Raw genomic sequence first — 14,189 nt, forward strand, 5'->3', positions numbered from 1 at the left:
CTGTCAGCAGGAGGGAGGGCACGAGTCAGGGGTGGTCACGCCCTCCTCAGAGAGCGAGGCAACGGTTAAGAGGAAAGTAGAGAGTTGGGCGCGCGCGCCAAGTTCAAATGCAGCGGAAGCTGGAGCAGTAAGCAGCCCGGAGAGTGAGCCAGGTCCTAAAGCCCGCCGCAAGGAGGCAGAAGGATCAGGGGGGTCAGCGTCAGAGGAGAGTAGAAGGGAGGAGGCCCAGGGGGGCAGAAGGACCCAGAGACGTAGGGAGAGGCGAAGGAGGTGGAGCAAGGCTAGGGTATTAAGCTGGTGTGCAAGAGGCGGGGACTCAGACGGGTCTTCGCCGACCTAGGGCAGAAGGTGTAGAGCTGCACGCTGCAGTTCGGAAATGAAACCTGTAACTTAATAAAGACTCTTATAAAGTGAACGCTGGCGGACTTGGTCCTATGTGAGCTGGGACTGGGTGGCAGCTCTGACAGTAAGACCCGTCTCTTGAAAGCTTCGGACACCTGATATCTCGCAGCGGAGAGAGAGGCAGCTGGAGGAGGGGATCGGTGTTTGGGAGCAAGCTCACGACGGTTAGCAGAGATGACGGAAGCAGAGAAAGTTGCAGCGCTGCAACAGGCAGTTACCCAATTGAACGCGGAGGTACTGGCATCCAAGAAGAGGGAGGAGGATGCGGCAGCCGCCTACAGAGATCTCCACGCCAGGTTTGAAGCATGGGTTAAACACGGGCAGCCAGGACCCAGACCGGAGGGGGTTGGGTTGGCACGGAGAGCAGGAGGGCTTGTGGCTCACTTCGATGGGAATTTACAACAGTACCCCAATTTTCGAGCAGACGTAATGTGCGCACTGCAACTGCTGGCAAAAGACTTTAGAGATGAGGAAGAGAAAGTGGGGTTCATACTATCCCATTTGCATGGGGATGCTAAAGCGTGGCTACGCAATTTGTGGAGGGATAAAGATCCGGCGCTTCAGAATGCAGATGCCTTTATCAAAGCGATGGATGCGTGTTTTTTGTCTACTATTGATGTGGATCTTGCCCGACGGGAGATTCATGGACTGAAACAAGGGAGGGCAAGCGTCCGGCAGTACCACGCCCGCTTTTTTGCGCTGGTCAGTGCCTTAGAGTGGGACCGGGATTCGCCCCCTGTCAGAGACCTGTTCTGGGAGGGTCTAAGCTCAGCGGTCAAGGATGAAATTGCAAGGGGGGAGAGGCCCCGAAGCACGCAGGAGGTGGTCCAAAGGGCGCTGACTGTGGGGGTGAGGCTGGAAGAACGTCCCTGGTGCAGAGATGAAGGACGTGGAGGGCGCGAAGCAGCGAGAAGTTTCTCTTTCGTTCCAAAAGAAGCAGCGCGTGCGCAATCCACACCTCCGCCAGGAGGGGGAGGGGAACCGATGGAGGTTGGAGGTGCAAGGGCTCAGTCAGCAGCCAGAGCCCAAGCACCGACAGCAGTGAAAGCGAAGCCTCCTAGAGGGGACAGGAAGTGTTACATCTGCGAGGATCCAGGCCATTTGGCGAAAGAGTGTCCCCGGAGGCTCCACAAGCACACTGCAGCCTCGGCAATGGTGACTGCAGCAACGCAGCAAGGAGAACCACAGCAGGGAAACGACGATGTCTGGCTGGAGACAGAGGCACTGGGGCCCAGCCAGACGCATCAGTGAAGCAGTCCCCAGCGATCTTGCAACCCACGGACCCCCTCCCACCCAAACCAGTAGTGCAGCTCACAGCATCTCTCCAGCTACCCGATGGCGTCACTATCGAAGTGCCGCTTTCTGTGGATTCTGGAAGCAACGCAGACTTTATAGCGCAGGATTTTGTGGAGCAGCACGCTATACAGCTACTGCCTGCCACTCTGCCCCTGCAAGTCGTCACAGTGGATGGCAGAGAGTTGCTAGGGGGGCAGGTGGTGAAGCAAACGCCACCGATGGTGATGCGCCTTGGCAACCACAGGGAAGTCATCAGTTTTAATGTCACCCAACTGTCGGACACGCCCATTGTGTTGGGCATGAGTTGGCTGGACAGGCACAGTCCGACACTGGCTTGGTACCAGAGACAGCTGATCTTCGGCTCCTCTTATTGCGCAGAACACTGCATCCTGCCCAGACAGGAGGGAGAGGAGGAGGAATCACAACTGCAGTTGGGAACGTTGCAAGCAGTCCCCCACAAATACGCGGACTTTTTGGAGGTCTTCTGCGAGAAAGAGGCTGACAAGCTACCACCGCACAGGCAATATGACTGCAAGATTGACCTCCTACCAGGGGCGACGCTGCCGAAAGGGAAGCTGTATTCCATGTCTGAGGACGAATTACAGGAACTCAAACAGTTCATAGATCACAATTTGCAGCGCGGTTTCATCCGGGAGTCCAGGGCAGTAGGGGGCAGTCCTGTTTTCTTCGTGAAGAAGAAGGACACGCCCCAGAAAAGACTGGTGGTGGATTTTCGCCTCTTAAACAAGATGACCAAGCCTTCTGATTTCCCCATGCCCAGGATTGACGACCTGCTAGCGACGGTGCGCAAGGGACGCGTGTTCACCAAGTTGGACCTGCGAGGTGCGTACAATCTCATCCGCATGAGGGAGGGCGATGAGTGGAAGACAGCCATGTTCACGCCTCTGGGCACCTACGAATACAGAGTGATGCCGTTTGGATTGCAAAACGGTTCTCACTGTTTCCAAGCTTTCATGCATCATGTGTTGGCGGGACTCCTTTACAAGAAGTGCGTCTGCTTTCTGGATGACATCCTGATATTCTCCGACTCGCAGCAAGCCCATGACCAAGATGTTCGGGAGGTGCTGAAGAGGCTGCAGCAGCATAGACTGTACGCCAAACTGGAGAAGTGCCAGTTCGACACGACGGAGGTGGATTTCTTGGGTTACAAGTTGTCGGACAAGGGGCTAGCCATGGACAGCGCCAAGGTTCGTGCGGTGTTGGATTGGAAGAGCCCGCGCAATCGGAAGGAGGTCCAGCGGTTTGTCGGCTTCGCCAACTTCTATCGCAAGTTTATCAAGGGGTTCGCGATGCAGACGGCGGCCATTACGGACACGCTAAGCTCCAAGAAAAAGAAATTCATCTGGACGGAGCAGGCGGAGCAGTCCTTTCAGGCACTCAAGCGTCTCTTCGCGTCGGAAGAGCAACTGCTGCATATCGACCCCAGCAAACCGATGCGGGTAGAGACAGACGCGTCCGATAGAGCAGTGGGAGCTGTCCTGCTGCAAAGGGACCCACAGGGGGTCTGGAGGCCGGGAGCGTTCTACTCCAGAAAGCTCAGCAAGTCGGAGCAGAACTACACCATCTGGGACAGGGAGTTGCTGGCCATTCATGCAGCTTTCAAGGCGTGGAGGCACTTCCTGATCGGCGCCAAGCACACGGTGCAGGTCTGCACGGATCACAAGAATCTGGAGCACTGGCGCACGGCTCAGTTCCTGAACCAGAGGCAGATACGTTGGGCGGAGTTCTTTGCTGACTTCAATTTCCGAATAGAGTACGTCCCAGGCGACACCAACGTCATGGCGGATGCACTGTCCCGCAAACCGCAATACCTCGAAGAGGCGAAGCCAGCGGCAGCCATGCACATCTTCACGCCAACAGCGTGGGCGTGCGCTTCAGCCACAGTAGACCTGGATGCGGTGCGGCGGGCGTTGCAGGACGACTCCTTCGCGCGGGCGAAGATGGCAGAGGTGCACAAGGGCACGGCGAAGGGCGACGAGTTCCAGATACGAGACGGCTTGCTCTTACGTAAAGGGGCCATCTACGTGCCGGGAGACGAACTTCGCGCCAGGGTACTGCAGCAGCTGCACGACGCACCCACGGCCGGGCACTTTGGCACGGAAAAAACGGTGGAATTAGTCGCAAGGGACTTTTGGTGGCCCAAACTGAGAGGGGAAGTCGCGGACTACGTTGCGAGGTGCGACACCTGCCAGAGGGCCAAACCGGTGCACAAACCACCGGCGGGACTGCTGGAACCGCTGCAAACGCCGTTTGAACCGTGGGAGAGAGTGGCCCTGGACTTTGTTACGGATCTACCCAGCTCGAGAGGCAAGACAGCTGTACTAGTGGTGGTGGACTTGTTCACCAAGATGGCACATTTCATTCCGTGTGCGAAGGTGGCCACGGCGGAACAAACCGCCAAACTGTTCATAGATCACGTGTTCAAAGTGCATGGTCTGCCGCGGTCTATCCTGTCCGACCGCGGGCGCCAGTTCGTCTCGAATTTCTGGCAGAAGCTGATGAGTTTTCTAAATGTCAAGGTCGATCTGGCATCAGCAAGACACCCGCAGACCAACGGGCAAGCAGAGAGGGTCAATGCCATCATGCAGCAGTACCTGAGATGCTATGCCAATCAACAACCTGCGACCTGGGTGGATTACCTGCCGCTCGCCGAGTTCGCTTACAACAACACGAAGCACGTGTCCACAGGGGTGACGCCGTTCTTCGCCAACAATGGGAGGAATCCCAGAACCTTCCCGGGACGGGAGAGAGTGGGGGACGGAGAACCACAGACGGCGGACGCGTTCGCGTCAGAGTTGCAGGCGGTACACGATCAACTCAGACGGCAGCTGGAGCTAGCTAAGCACGCCTACAAGGTGCAAGCTGACAAGCACAGGCGGGTTGGCGAAGAGATCCAAGTGGGAGACTGGGTCTGGTTGGCAGCCCACGCAGTGCCGACCAGGTCACTAGCCAAGAAGAAGTTGGGGCACAAGCAAATTGGTCCGTACCAAGTCGAAGCACAGATCAACCCGGTAGCCTTCCGACTGGCGCTGCCGGAGGGTTCCAGAATGCATCCGGTGTTCCACAGGTCGGTGCTCACTCCCTACAAGGCACCTCACAGATTCCAGGAGCCAGGGACGGCACCGAGTCCGTTCCGGGAGCGGACGGAGACGCGAGGGGTGACGCAGCAAGACCCCATCAACGAGGTCACGGAGATTTTGGACTCCAGATGGGGAGAAGAGGGAGTCGAATACCTCCTAGCCAGAGAGGGCACCCGGGCCAGCGCCAATAGCTGGGTGCCAGACTACGCTTTGGAGGAACCCCTGCTCAAGGACGAGTTTCATGCCCTTTTCCCACACAGACCCATGCCAGCGAGCTTCTTCGACGACTGGCTGTTCACGCCCACACTTTCTTCCAGCACGTTCCATGGATTCGACTCGGACGGGGAACCCGCACTGAGCACCCGTTCACCAGAAGGATCGCCGGCGGGTTCGGCGTCAGACACCTCGTATTGGTGGGACGATCGACCGGAGGAGCAATGGCGCCGGAAGTGGCTGGAGATGCCAGGTCGAGCGACCGACGCAGAGACTGACATGGACGTGTTCGGGGAGGACCTTGGGTTCGAGCACGGCGGTACAGAGATGGAAGCGGAACAGGTCAACGTCGGCGACCGCGAGGAGGAAGACTCGGAGGTCTTCAGTTGGCGGCCAACCACGGGGAGCGAACTGTATCCGGCATTCCCTCCCGTGATGATGGAGCACCCAGCACCCACACCTGAAAGCGGGGAGGGGGGAAGGGGGGGCTTCGAGGGGGGGATGGATGTCAGGGGTTCAGGAGCAGAGACGCAGAGAAGGGAGGAAGCAGAGAGCGAGGGGGAGGAATCCGAAGGGAAAATGAGTGATGATGACGACCCGAGATCTCCAAGCCTAAGCAGTGAGTCAGAGGACTCCCAAAAGGGAGCCCCAGTGAGCAGAGCAAGGGGGGGATCCGGGGGGACACCCCAGGAGGAAGGGAACAGAGGAGATTCAGAGAGCAGCAGCTGGAAGTCGGGACCCACGCTCATAACTGAGGGCGGCAGCAGCTGGAAGTCGGGACCCACGCTCAAGACTGAGAGCAGCAGGGAGGAAGGTAGCCAGGCATCGGGTTCCGGAGGCTGTCAGCAGGAGGGAGGGCACGAGTCAGGGGTGGTCACGCCCTCCTCAGAGAGCGAGGCAACGGTTAAGAGGAAAGTAGAGAGTTGGGCGCGCGCGCCAAGTTCAAATGCAGCGGAAGCTGGAGCAGTAAGCAGCCCGGAGAGTGAGCCAGGTCCTAAAGCCCGCCGCAAGGAGGCAGAAGGATCAGGGGGGTCAGCGTCAGAGGAGAGTAGAAGGGAGGAGGCCCAGGGGGGCAGAAGGACCCAGAGACGTAGGGAGAGGCGAAGGAGGTGGAGCAAGGCTAGGGTATTAAGCTGGTGTGCAAGAGGCGGGGACTCAGACGGGTCTTCGCCGACCTAGGGCAGAAGGTGTAGAGCTGCACGCTGCAGTTCGGAAATGAAACCTGTAACTTAATAAAGACTCTTATAAAGTGAACGCTGGCGGACTTGGTCCTATGTGAGCTGGGACTGGGTGGCAGCTCTGACAACTATAATAAACCTAAAAAGACACAAGTCAGGGGTGGTGTTGACAGCTGCCAGTACAGTATTAGACAGAAATGAGGGCAGTTTGCTTCATGGTGTTAAGGGCGTTTCACCTTAAAGCTGGAAAAGGTTCTGAAAACGACAACCAAAATGTTCCAGAGGGTGGAGCAATTCCCCAGTCAGGAGAAGTTACAATATTCAGGGATTTTTTCGTTTAGAGAAAAGGATAGTAAGGGGATATACAATAAAGGTGTGTAAGATTACTCGAGGTGTGGATAAAGAGAAGAGAGGGAAGTCTTTCCTTCCTCTCTCATAATACTACAACCTGAGACTCCTGAGTGAAGCTGAATGCTGGAAGACTCTGGGCAAACAAAAAGAAGTAATTATTCACACGGTGGCAGCACATAGCTAAACAATGGAACACGGATAACTTTGAAGCCTTATTTAGGCAGATTCACAGAGGATGGGACTACGAATGGCTGCCATTCACAATGGCTGTGTCCTTCTGCCAGCACTGCCAAATTCAAGCTTCTGGGAACAGAAGTTTTTGCGTATTTCTAGAAGCGATAAATGCTTATACTGATGCTGTGGTTGTTTTTTTAAAAAAAGAAAACAGTATTGTGGCTGCTACACCGCTCATCTCCCCTTTTAAATGCCTGTAGTTGTAGCCCCTCTACACCAGTGTGGTGTAGTGCAGTGTTTTTCAACCACTGTTCCGCGGCACACTAGTGTGCCGCGAGATGTTGCCTGGTGTGCCATGGGGAAAATTGAAAAATTCGAAAGATTTTTTAAAAAGTCAAATTTTCGCCCACTAGGCGGGCACCGGACTGTGTCCACCCTATTTTCCATCCATCCTGGGTGGGGATCAGATCGGATGGGATCGGATGAGAGCGGACAGGCGGTCCGCTCTCATCCGATTCCCCATAGAGAGCAGCGGGGCTCTGACATCTCCCTCTCCGCACATAGTGGTGGTGTGCCTCGTGATTTTTTTTCATGAAACAAGTGTGCCTTTGCCCAAAAAACGTTGAAAAACACTGGTGTAGTGGTTAAGAGTGGTAGTCTCGTAATCTGGGGAACCGGGTTCGCGTCTCCGCTCCTCCACATGCAGCTGCTGGGTGACCTTGGGCCAGTCACACTTCTTTGAAGTCTCTCAGCCCCACTCACCTCACAGAGTGTTTGTTGTGGGGGAGGAAGGGAAAGGAAAATGTTAGCCACTTTGAGACTCCTTAAAGGGAGTGAAAGGCGGGATATCAAATCCAAACTCTTCTCTTCTTCTTCTTCTTCTTCTTCAGTCTTGGTGGGCATGCATTTTTGGGATGGGCCTCAGCTCACTCTTAACCAGGGGTCAGCAACCTTTTTGAGCCATGGGCCTGTCCACTGTCCCTCAGACCTTGTGGGGGGCTGGACTATATTGGGGGCGGGGGATGAACAAATTCCTATGCCCCACAAATAACCCAGAGATGCATTTTAAATAAAAGGACACATTCTACTCATGTAAAAACACAATGATTCCCAGACCGTCCACAGGCCAGATTGAGAAGGCGATTGGGCCGCATCCGGCCCCCGGGCCTTAGGTTTCCTACCCCTGCTCTTAACCTTGTGGTACCAGCTATAGGGCTGGTGTCAAGGGCTGGACTGAGGAGGAATGGTGTGGACCGCCCCCTCCCTTTTCTTGAACCTCCCCAAGAACAGGAGGACAGTATTGATTTAGAACAGTGGTTTGCAGAAGGGCATAGTTCAGAGGCTGCAGAGGGGAGAAACTGGGAAATATTGGAAGAGGAACAGTAGGAAGAAGAAGCACCACCAGGGGAGAAACAGCTGACAGACTCAGTTTCCTTGGAAAGCATTCCTGACTCCCCCCTCTCCCAGAACCAGGTGGGCATTGAGGGTATTAGAACAGAGAGCTCAGAAGCAGAAAGCTCAGATTAGCCGACACAGGAGTGACGTCTGATGGGGAGGCGTAGGGGCATGGGACTTTACTTGGGTGCCATTATTAGGGAAGGCTGCATTCCTTCATTGCTCTCTGTGAATTATTGAATAAATTGCTTGGTGAGAACTTTTATCATTTCTCTGATTCTTGGCTACCACCGTGAGAGGCATCTGATTCCCTAAAGCCTGACAGTTGGGCAGAACAAATTCACACATGCCGTACGCAGAGCATACAGACACCTCTCCCTTTGAGATCCGCAGCAGTTTTGAGCATGAACTTTGTAGGAATCCCACTTGCGTACAAAGTACACCATACCACGGTCCAGCAGAGTTTGCGTTGTCGTAGCCCCATCTATGCAGAGCACCTGTTTGCACTCTGCTTCAGGCAGGGATATCTGAGTACTGTGGATGAATATCGGCTGTTCTGTACACGGAAGCAAATTGGTTCCCTTTTCCATGTGCACAGCCTAAAAGCAAGGGAGGCTCTGGGATGATGCCGTGACGCAGTGCATCCAGAGGTTTGTCATGGGACTGGCTTGTGTAGCAGGGTTGTTTTCGATACCACCCCCTTGTAGCTTAGAGTAAAAAAGGTAAAGGACCGCTGGACGGTTAAATCCCATCAAAGGTGACGATGGAGTGCAGCACTCAGCTCACTTTCAGGCTAAGGGAGCCGGCAATTGTCCACAGACAGCTTTCTGGGTCATGTGGCCAGCATGACTAAACCACTTCTGGCACAATGGGACACAGTGACGGAAACCAGAGTACACAAAAACACCATTTAGCTTCCCGCTGCAGCGGTACCTATTTATCTACTTGCACTGGTATGCTTTCAAACTGCTAGGTTGGCAGGAGCTGGGACAGAGCTTAGAGTGCACCTCTGTTGGAAGAGGCCCTCCAACATGGAGCCCTGGGTTGAGACCGTGTTTCAGGTCAGGATGCCACAGCTGCTTTTTCTTCAAAACATAAGTGGCCAGTTTAATCATGCTTTTTTCCCAAAGCTTTGGTCCTCGGTTTTGATTCTGATCAAGCAGAAGAGGTAGTTCTCAAGCGAACCACAAGAGGGCAACCCACACTTTCATGCAGAACAGTTTCCCATCCCTTCTAAAACAAAGTTTTCTCTTCCTTCTTGCATTTTTTTGAAGATTGCGTTTTATTTAATGAAGCAAGCAAAACACAGGAGGGAAAGTAAGACTTACAGCTCCATGATTTGTAGGTCGAATAGCCACATTTCGCTGGGATCCAAAGTGCTACTGCAATGTGTATTAGCCAAGGATGTAATACAGAAATCTCAGCACATTTTTTTTAAAAAAATGAATTTATGTAAACAGTTAAACAAAACAATGTAAAATCCAGCAATCACTAGCTGCACTTGGAAGCAAGGTTCTTCTGTGTCCTGGAGCTGCTCTGAATCAGGCCTATACATTTGTTTCCAAAAAGTGCACCCACTATTTGTGGTGCAGTGTTTAGAGTATCTGACTAGCACAAGGGAGACTTGGGTTCAAATCCCTATTCAGCCGTTTAGCTCACTGGGGGACCTTGGGCCAATCACTGGTTTTCAGCCTCACCTACCTCCAAGGGTTGTTGTGCAAATAAAATGGGCAGAGAGGGAATGCCATGCATTATTCTTGAGGTCCTTAGAGGAAAACTGAGATAAAAACAAATAATAATCACTTTTGGAAGCAGGATAGAGGGGAGAGGCCCATTGAATCCACTTTTTTCTCATGCTCTCCAACAGGCAATTAGCACTATCAGATACTGGTGAACACCTTTTCACCAGTGAGCAGACATACAAATAGGAATCAAAGTATGTTACTGCACACAAAGAGATGAGGAATTTAATGTATACAGAACACTTCAGTGAAACATGCGAAGCACAGTGTAATAAGCACTCAGAGCTGACTAAAAATATAGGAAGGTAGCAAACGACAACAGTTCTCCCCTGGCAAGTGTTCTTTAAGCACCGTGGGCATGCTCTGTACAGCACTTAGCACACTGTGCTAAATAAATGTTAGAACAGCATTCACAGTTAAGTAGTTAGGAGATCAAAGTGGTGTTACCCATATGATGGCTATGTGGATATCAGCACTGCCTGTCTATAACAAGGCATACAGTGGTACCTTGGTTCTGAAACTTAATCCATTCCAGAAGTCCGTTCCAAAACCAAAGTGTTCCAAAACCAAGGCATGCTTTCCCATAGAAAGTAAGGCAAAATGGATTAATCCATTCCAGATTTTTAAAAACAGCCCCTAAAACAGCGATTTAACATGAATTTTACTACCTAACAAGACCATTAATCCATATAATGAAAGCAATAAACATTGTACTGCAGTTGTTTGCAGACAATCAATCAATCAGTAGCTGAACTGGGTTCCACATAGTCACAAAAACAAAACAATAAAGCCGCAAAAACGAAAACGCAAAATCAATAGCAAAAACAGACAGGCCTCAGTGTAACACTCAAAATGGAGTATATTCAGCTTCCGAAAAAAGTTTGCAAACCAGAACACTTACTTCTGGGTTTGCAGTGTTTGGGTTCCAAGTTGTTTGAGTACCAAGGCGTTTGAGAACCAAGGTACCACTGTATTTTGAATGTGTGCAACACATCAGTTCTTCTCCTCTATATTTGTGCACCTAGCCACCTATAACACCTAAGAGAAATCTCTCAAGGTAACTCTGGGCTAAGAGCGGACAAATCAATTTCACAGAGATTCGGCAACCTGGGGAGGATTCCTTCCTGCACATGTGAGCACCCCACTTTAAATCCTGTGAGAGCCGATGAGTTGCAGGAATCAAGATCTGCACCTGTCCTTTCAAAGGGTGTTGACGTGCGAGATGACAGCCTCAAATCAGAAAGGAATGGAGGCTTAGTTGAACTGGTTGTAAAAGTATAAGTTGTCCGGGCGTTGTTCTCTGTCAAGATGCTAAAGCAACAAATGGTATGTGTTGACCAACTGACTTCTCAAGGGCAGTCAATTGCAAAACACTTCGTACCCACCCACCCCCTTAGGCTTCGTCGCTGTATTTCTTCACACTAAACCTTGCGTTCATTAGCGGCTCAAAACCTTTCCGGTGTCTCCGGTGCTGGAAGAGGACAAGCAGAAGGACCAGAACAAGTAAAGCAATCAGAGCTCCTCCAATGGTAGATCCAACCATGAGAGCCCAAGCGCGGGCCTCTTCAGCCGATTCTGTGAAGGCAGAAGAGCAAAGGCAATTGTTAAGTTGTGGGTGAACATATCAGACGACACAGCAATACTTCAAACAGCTCTTGTTTATTCACAGGCCAGAACAGAACTGAACTGAAGGGTTCAGCCAGCCTGCTTATATAGTGGTGCCCCGCAAGACAAACACCTCGCGAGACGAAAAACTCACAAGACGAAAGGTTTTTTCGTTTGCGAGTTGCTTCGCAAGACGAATTTCCCTATAGGCTTGCTTCGCAAAACGAAGCTTGCCCCGCAAGCTCCGGGGACAGAGGGGAAGCGCAGCGCGTCTTCCCCGCTGTCCACGGACCTCTTTTGAAGCAAGGGGCGGCAACGGGGAGAAGCGATCTTCTCCCCTCCGCCCCTTGCTTCAAAAGAGGGGACAGAGGGGAAGGCACGCGGCCATTCCCCTGTCCCCGGACGGTCTCCATAGGAACGCATTCATTGATTTTCAATGCATTCCTATGGGAAACCGTGCTTCGCAAGACGAAAAAACTCGCAAGACGAAAAAACTCGCAAGAAGAAAAAACTTGCGGAACGAATTAATTTCGTCTTGCGAGGCACCACTGTATAGAGCTCCACTAGAATGCAACACCAAATAAATAAATTTTGTAAAAAGAACAAAGAACAAAGCCACAGCCACACTCTAACCATTACACTAAATCCCTGGACAACTGCCATAATTGACAATGCTTCCATTGTTTTTAATAGCCATGCTATTAAACCGGTGGGGATTGTAAGCCAAAACAACCAGGGGCACCCGTTTGGCAAAGGCTACCACACTGTGCCCTTAGCCCAGAGTGGTACCACACTGCGACAACTGGTACATGCTGCAGTGCTGAGCTCTTGCAAGCTAAACTATATAACTCACAAAACTATCTAGTTACCAGGCAAGTCAATGGCATAGCTGTAGCCAAGTTGTTCTGCAGGTAGAAACAGTTCATCGTTGGCCACTGGAGGGAAGAAAGGCACCATGTTGAACTTCCGGTTGTGGCCAATAGGAGCCAGTTCTTCGGGCCACGCACTGCCAGATGGGCGAAATCGTTTCATCCATTCATCAAAAATAGCGTCCGTAAAGGAATGGAGGACCTGGGAAGCCAATTCACATATGATCTTAAGCTCACAGGGATATGCCCAGGCCAATATGATGAAAACAAATAATTTGCCCATGTTCATTTTATCCCCTGTGCTGTTTATCATCTATATGAAACTACTGAGTGGGGTCATCTGGAGTTTTGGAGCACAGTGGTGCCTCGGTTAAGAACAGCCCTATTTATGAACTATTTGGTTTACGAAACTCCGCAAAACTGGAAGTAGTGTCCAGGTTTGTGAACTTTACCTTGGTCTAAGAACGGAAGCCGAATGGTGGAAGGGCATCGGAGGCAGGAGGCCTCATTAGGGAACACATCTCAGTTTAAGAACGGTTTCAGTTTGAGAACGGACTTCCAGAACGGATTAAGTTCGTAAACCAAGGTACCACTGTACATTGACAGCAATACGCTGATGATACACAACTCTGTTTCTCTTTTATATCTGTGAGGTGAGGCAGTGGATGTGCTGGACCGATGTCATGCCTCAGTAATAGACCGGATGAGAGCCAACAAACTGAAGCTCAAGGCAGATAAGACTGACGCACTGTTAGTGGGTGGTTCCCTAGACCAGATGGATGGGAGGTTGCCTGCTCTTGATGGGAGGCGGAGTCTATCAACACTTGAAGGCCCACACATTTCCTAGTCCTATCATAATGCAATCAGCAGTGCTGGCTGTTACTTCCTGGCATGCTTTGAAGTGACACCAAGACTCAATATTTAAAATAATCCAAATTTCAGATAAATGAAGCCATGATCTGTAGGTAAGGGGAGCAAATGAGCCTCAAATCCTCGGTGAGTTAAGGACTTCTGCTGCATGCAAAGTGAGGCTGCAGTGGATTGAGCAGATGAGACTAAGAGTGGGTCCAATGGTCAAAAATATGGTTTCTGCAGGTGTTGTAGAAGGAAGTAAGGGGCAGATGGGGCTCTTCAACCCCGAAAAGTAGCCCATCTTGTTATCTCACAGGATACCTTTGGGAAAAGGGACGCGGGTGGCGCTGTGGGTTAAACCACAGAGCCTAGGACTTGCTGATCAGAAGGTCGGCGGTTCGAATCCCCACGACAGGGTGAGCTCCCGTTGTTCGGTCCCTGCTCCTGCCAACCTAGCAGTTCAAAAGCACGTCAAAGTGCAAGTAGATAAATAGGTACCACTCCGGCAGGAAGGCAAATGGCGTTTCCATGCGCTGCTCTGGTTCGCGGCTTAGTCATGCTGGCCACATGACCCATAAGCTGTACGTCCGCTCGCTTGGCCAATAAAGCGAGATGAGCGCCGCAACCCCAGAGTCAGTCACGACTGGACCTAATGGTCAGGGGTCTCTTTACCTTTGGGAAAAGAAAAGGTTAAGGAATAAACTCTACACAAATCTGGAGTGGAGTCCCTAAGACGGTTGGACCTTGTACACCTCTTTCCAGCAACTCCTGCAGCCAAGCTAGTGTCAAACATATTGCTCTGCTTTCCTTTGGACCACATCAGGGAGGTAATAACAAGCGGTATGTTACAACAGCTGTGAAGGTGGATGAAGGCTGCAGCAGATAAGAATCTACTGGTCATCGTGACTACTCATGCCATTGGAACAGAGCCTTACTGCGAAGACTGTGCGCTGGTCAGCATGCACTGATCTACACACATAGAACAAATTCAAGCACAGGCATCTTCCAAAA

General features: G+C 51.7%; 1 protein-coding gene across 2 annotated transcripts in view; it reads right to left on the bottom strand.

Moving 5' to 3' along the window:
- DCT (dopachrome tautomerase) overlaps positions 1–14,189 on the bottom strand; it is a 103,238-nt gene that overhangs the window by 73,044 nt on the left and 16,005 nt on the right. The window contains exons 7-8 of one of the 2 annotated variants that reach the window (XR_014218610.1): positions 12,327–12,528; positions 10,567–11,427 (exon numbers count right to left, since the gene is read on the bottom strand). Coding sequence is in view for 1 of the 2 variants with exons in the window: in XM_082218707.1 (XP_082074833.1) it covers positions 11,246–11,427; positions 12,327–12,528 (384 nt within the window). In the remaining variant the exon portion in view is untranslated. Of the gene's footprint in view, positions 1–10,055; positions 11,428–12,326; positions 12,529–14,189 lie in introns of those variants that run through there. The other variant, XM_082218707.1, reaches the window with a different exon arrangement.

Source organism: Podarcis vaucheri (assembly GCF_965113315.1).
Source record: "Podarcis vaucheri genome assembly, chromosome: 4".
In the NCBI taxonomy this organism is placed as follows: Eukaryota; Metazoa; Chordata; class Lepidosauria; order Squamata; family Lacertidae; genus Podarcis; species Podarcis vaucheri.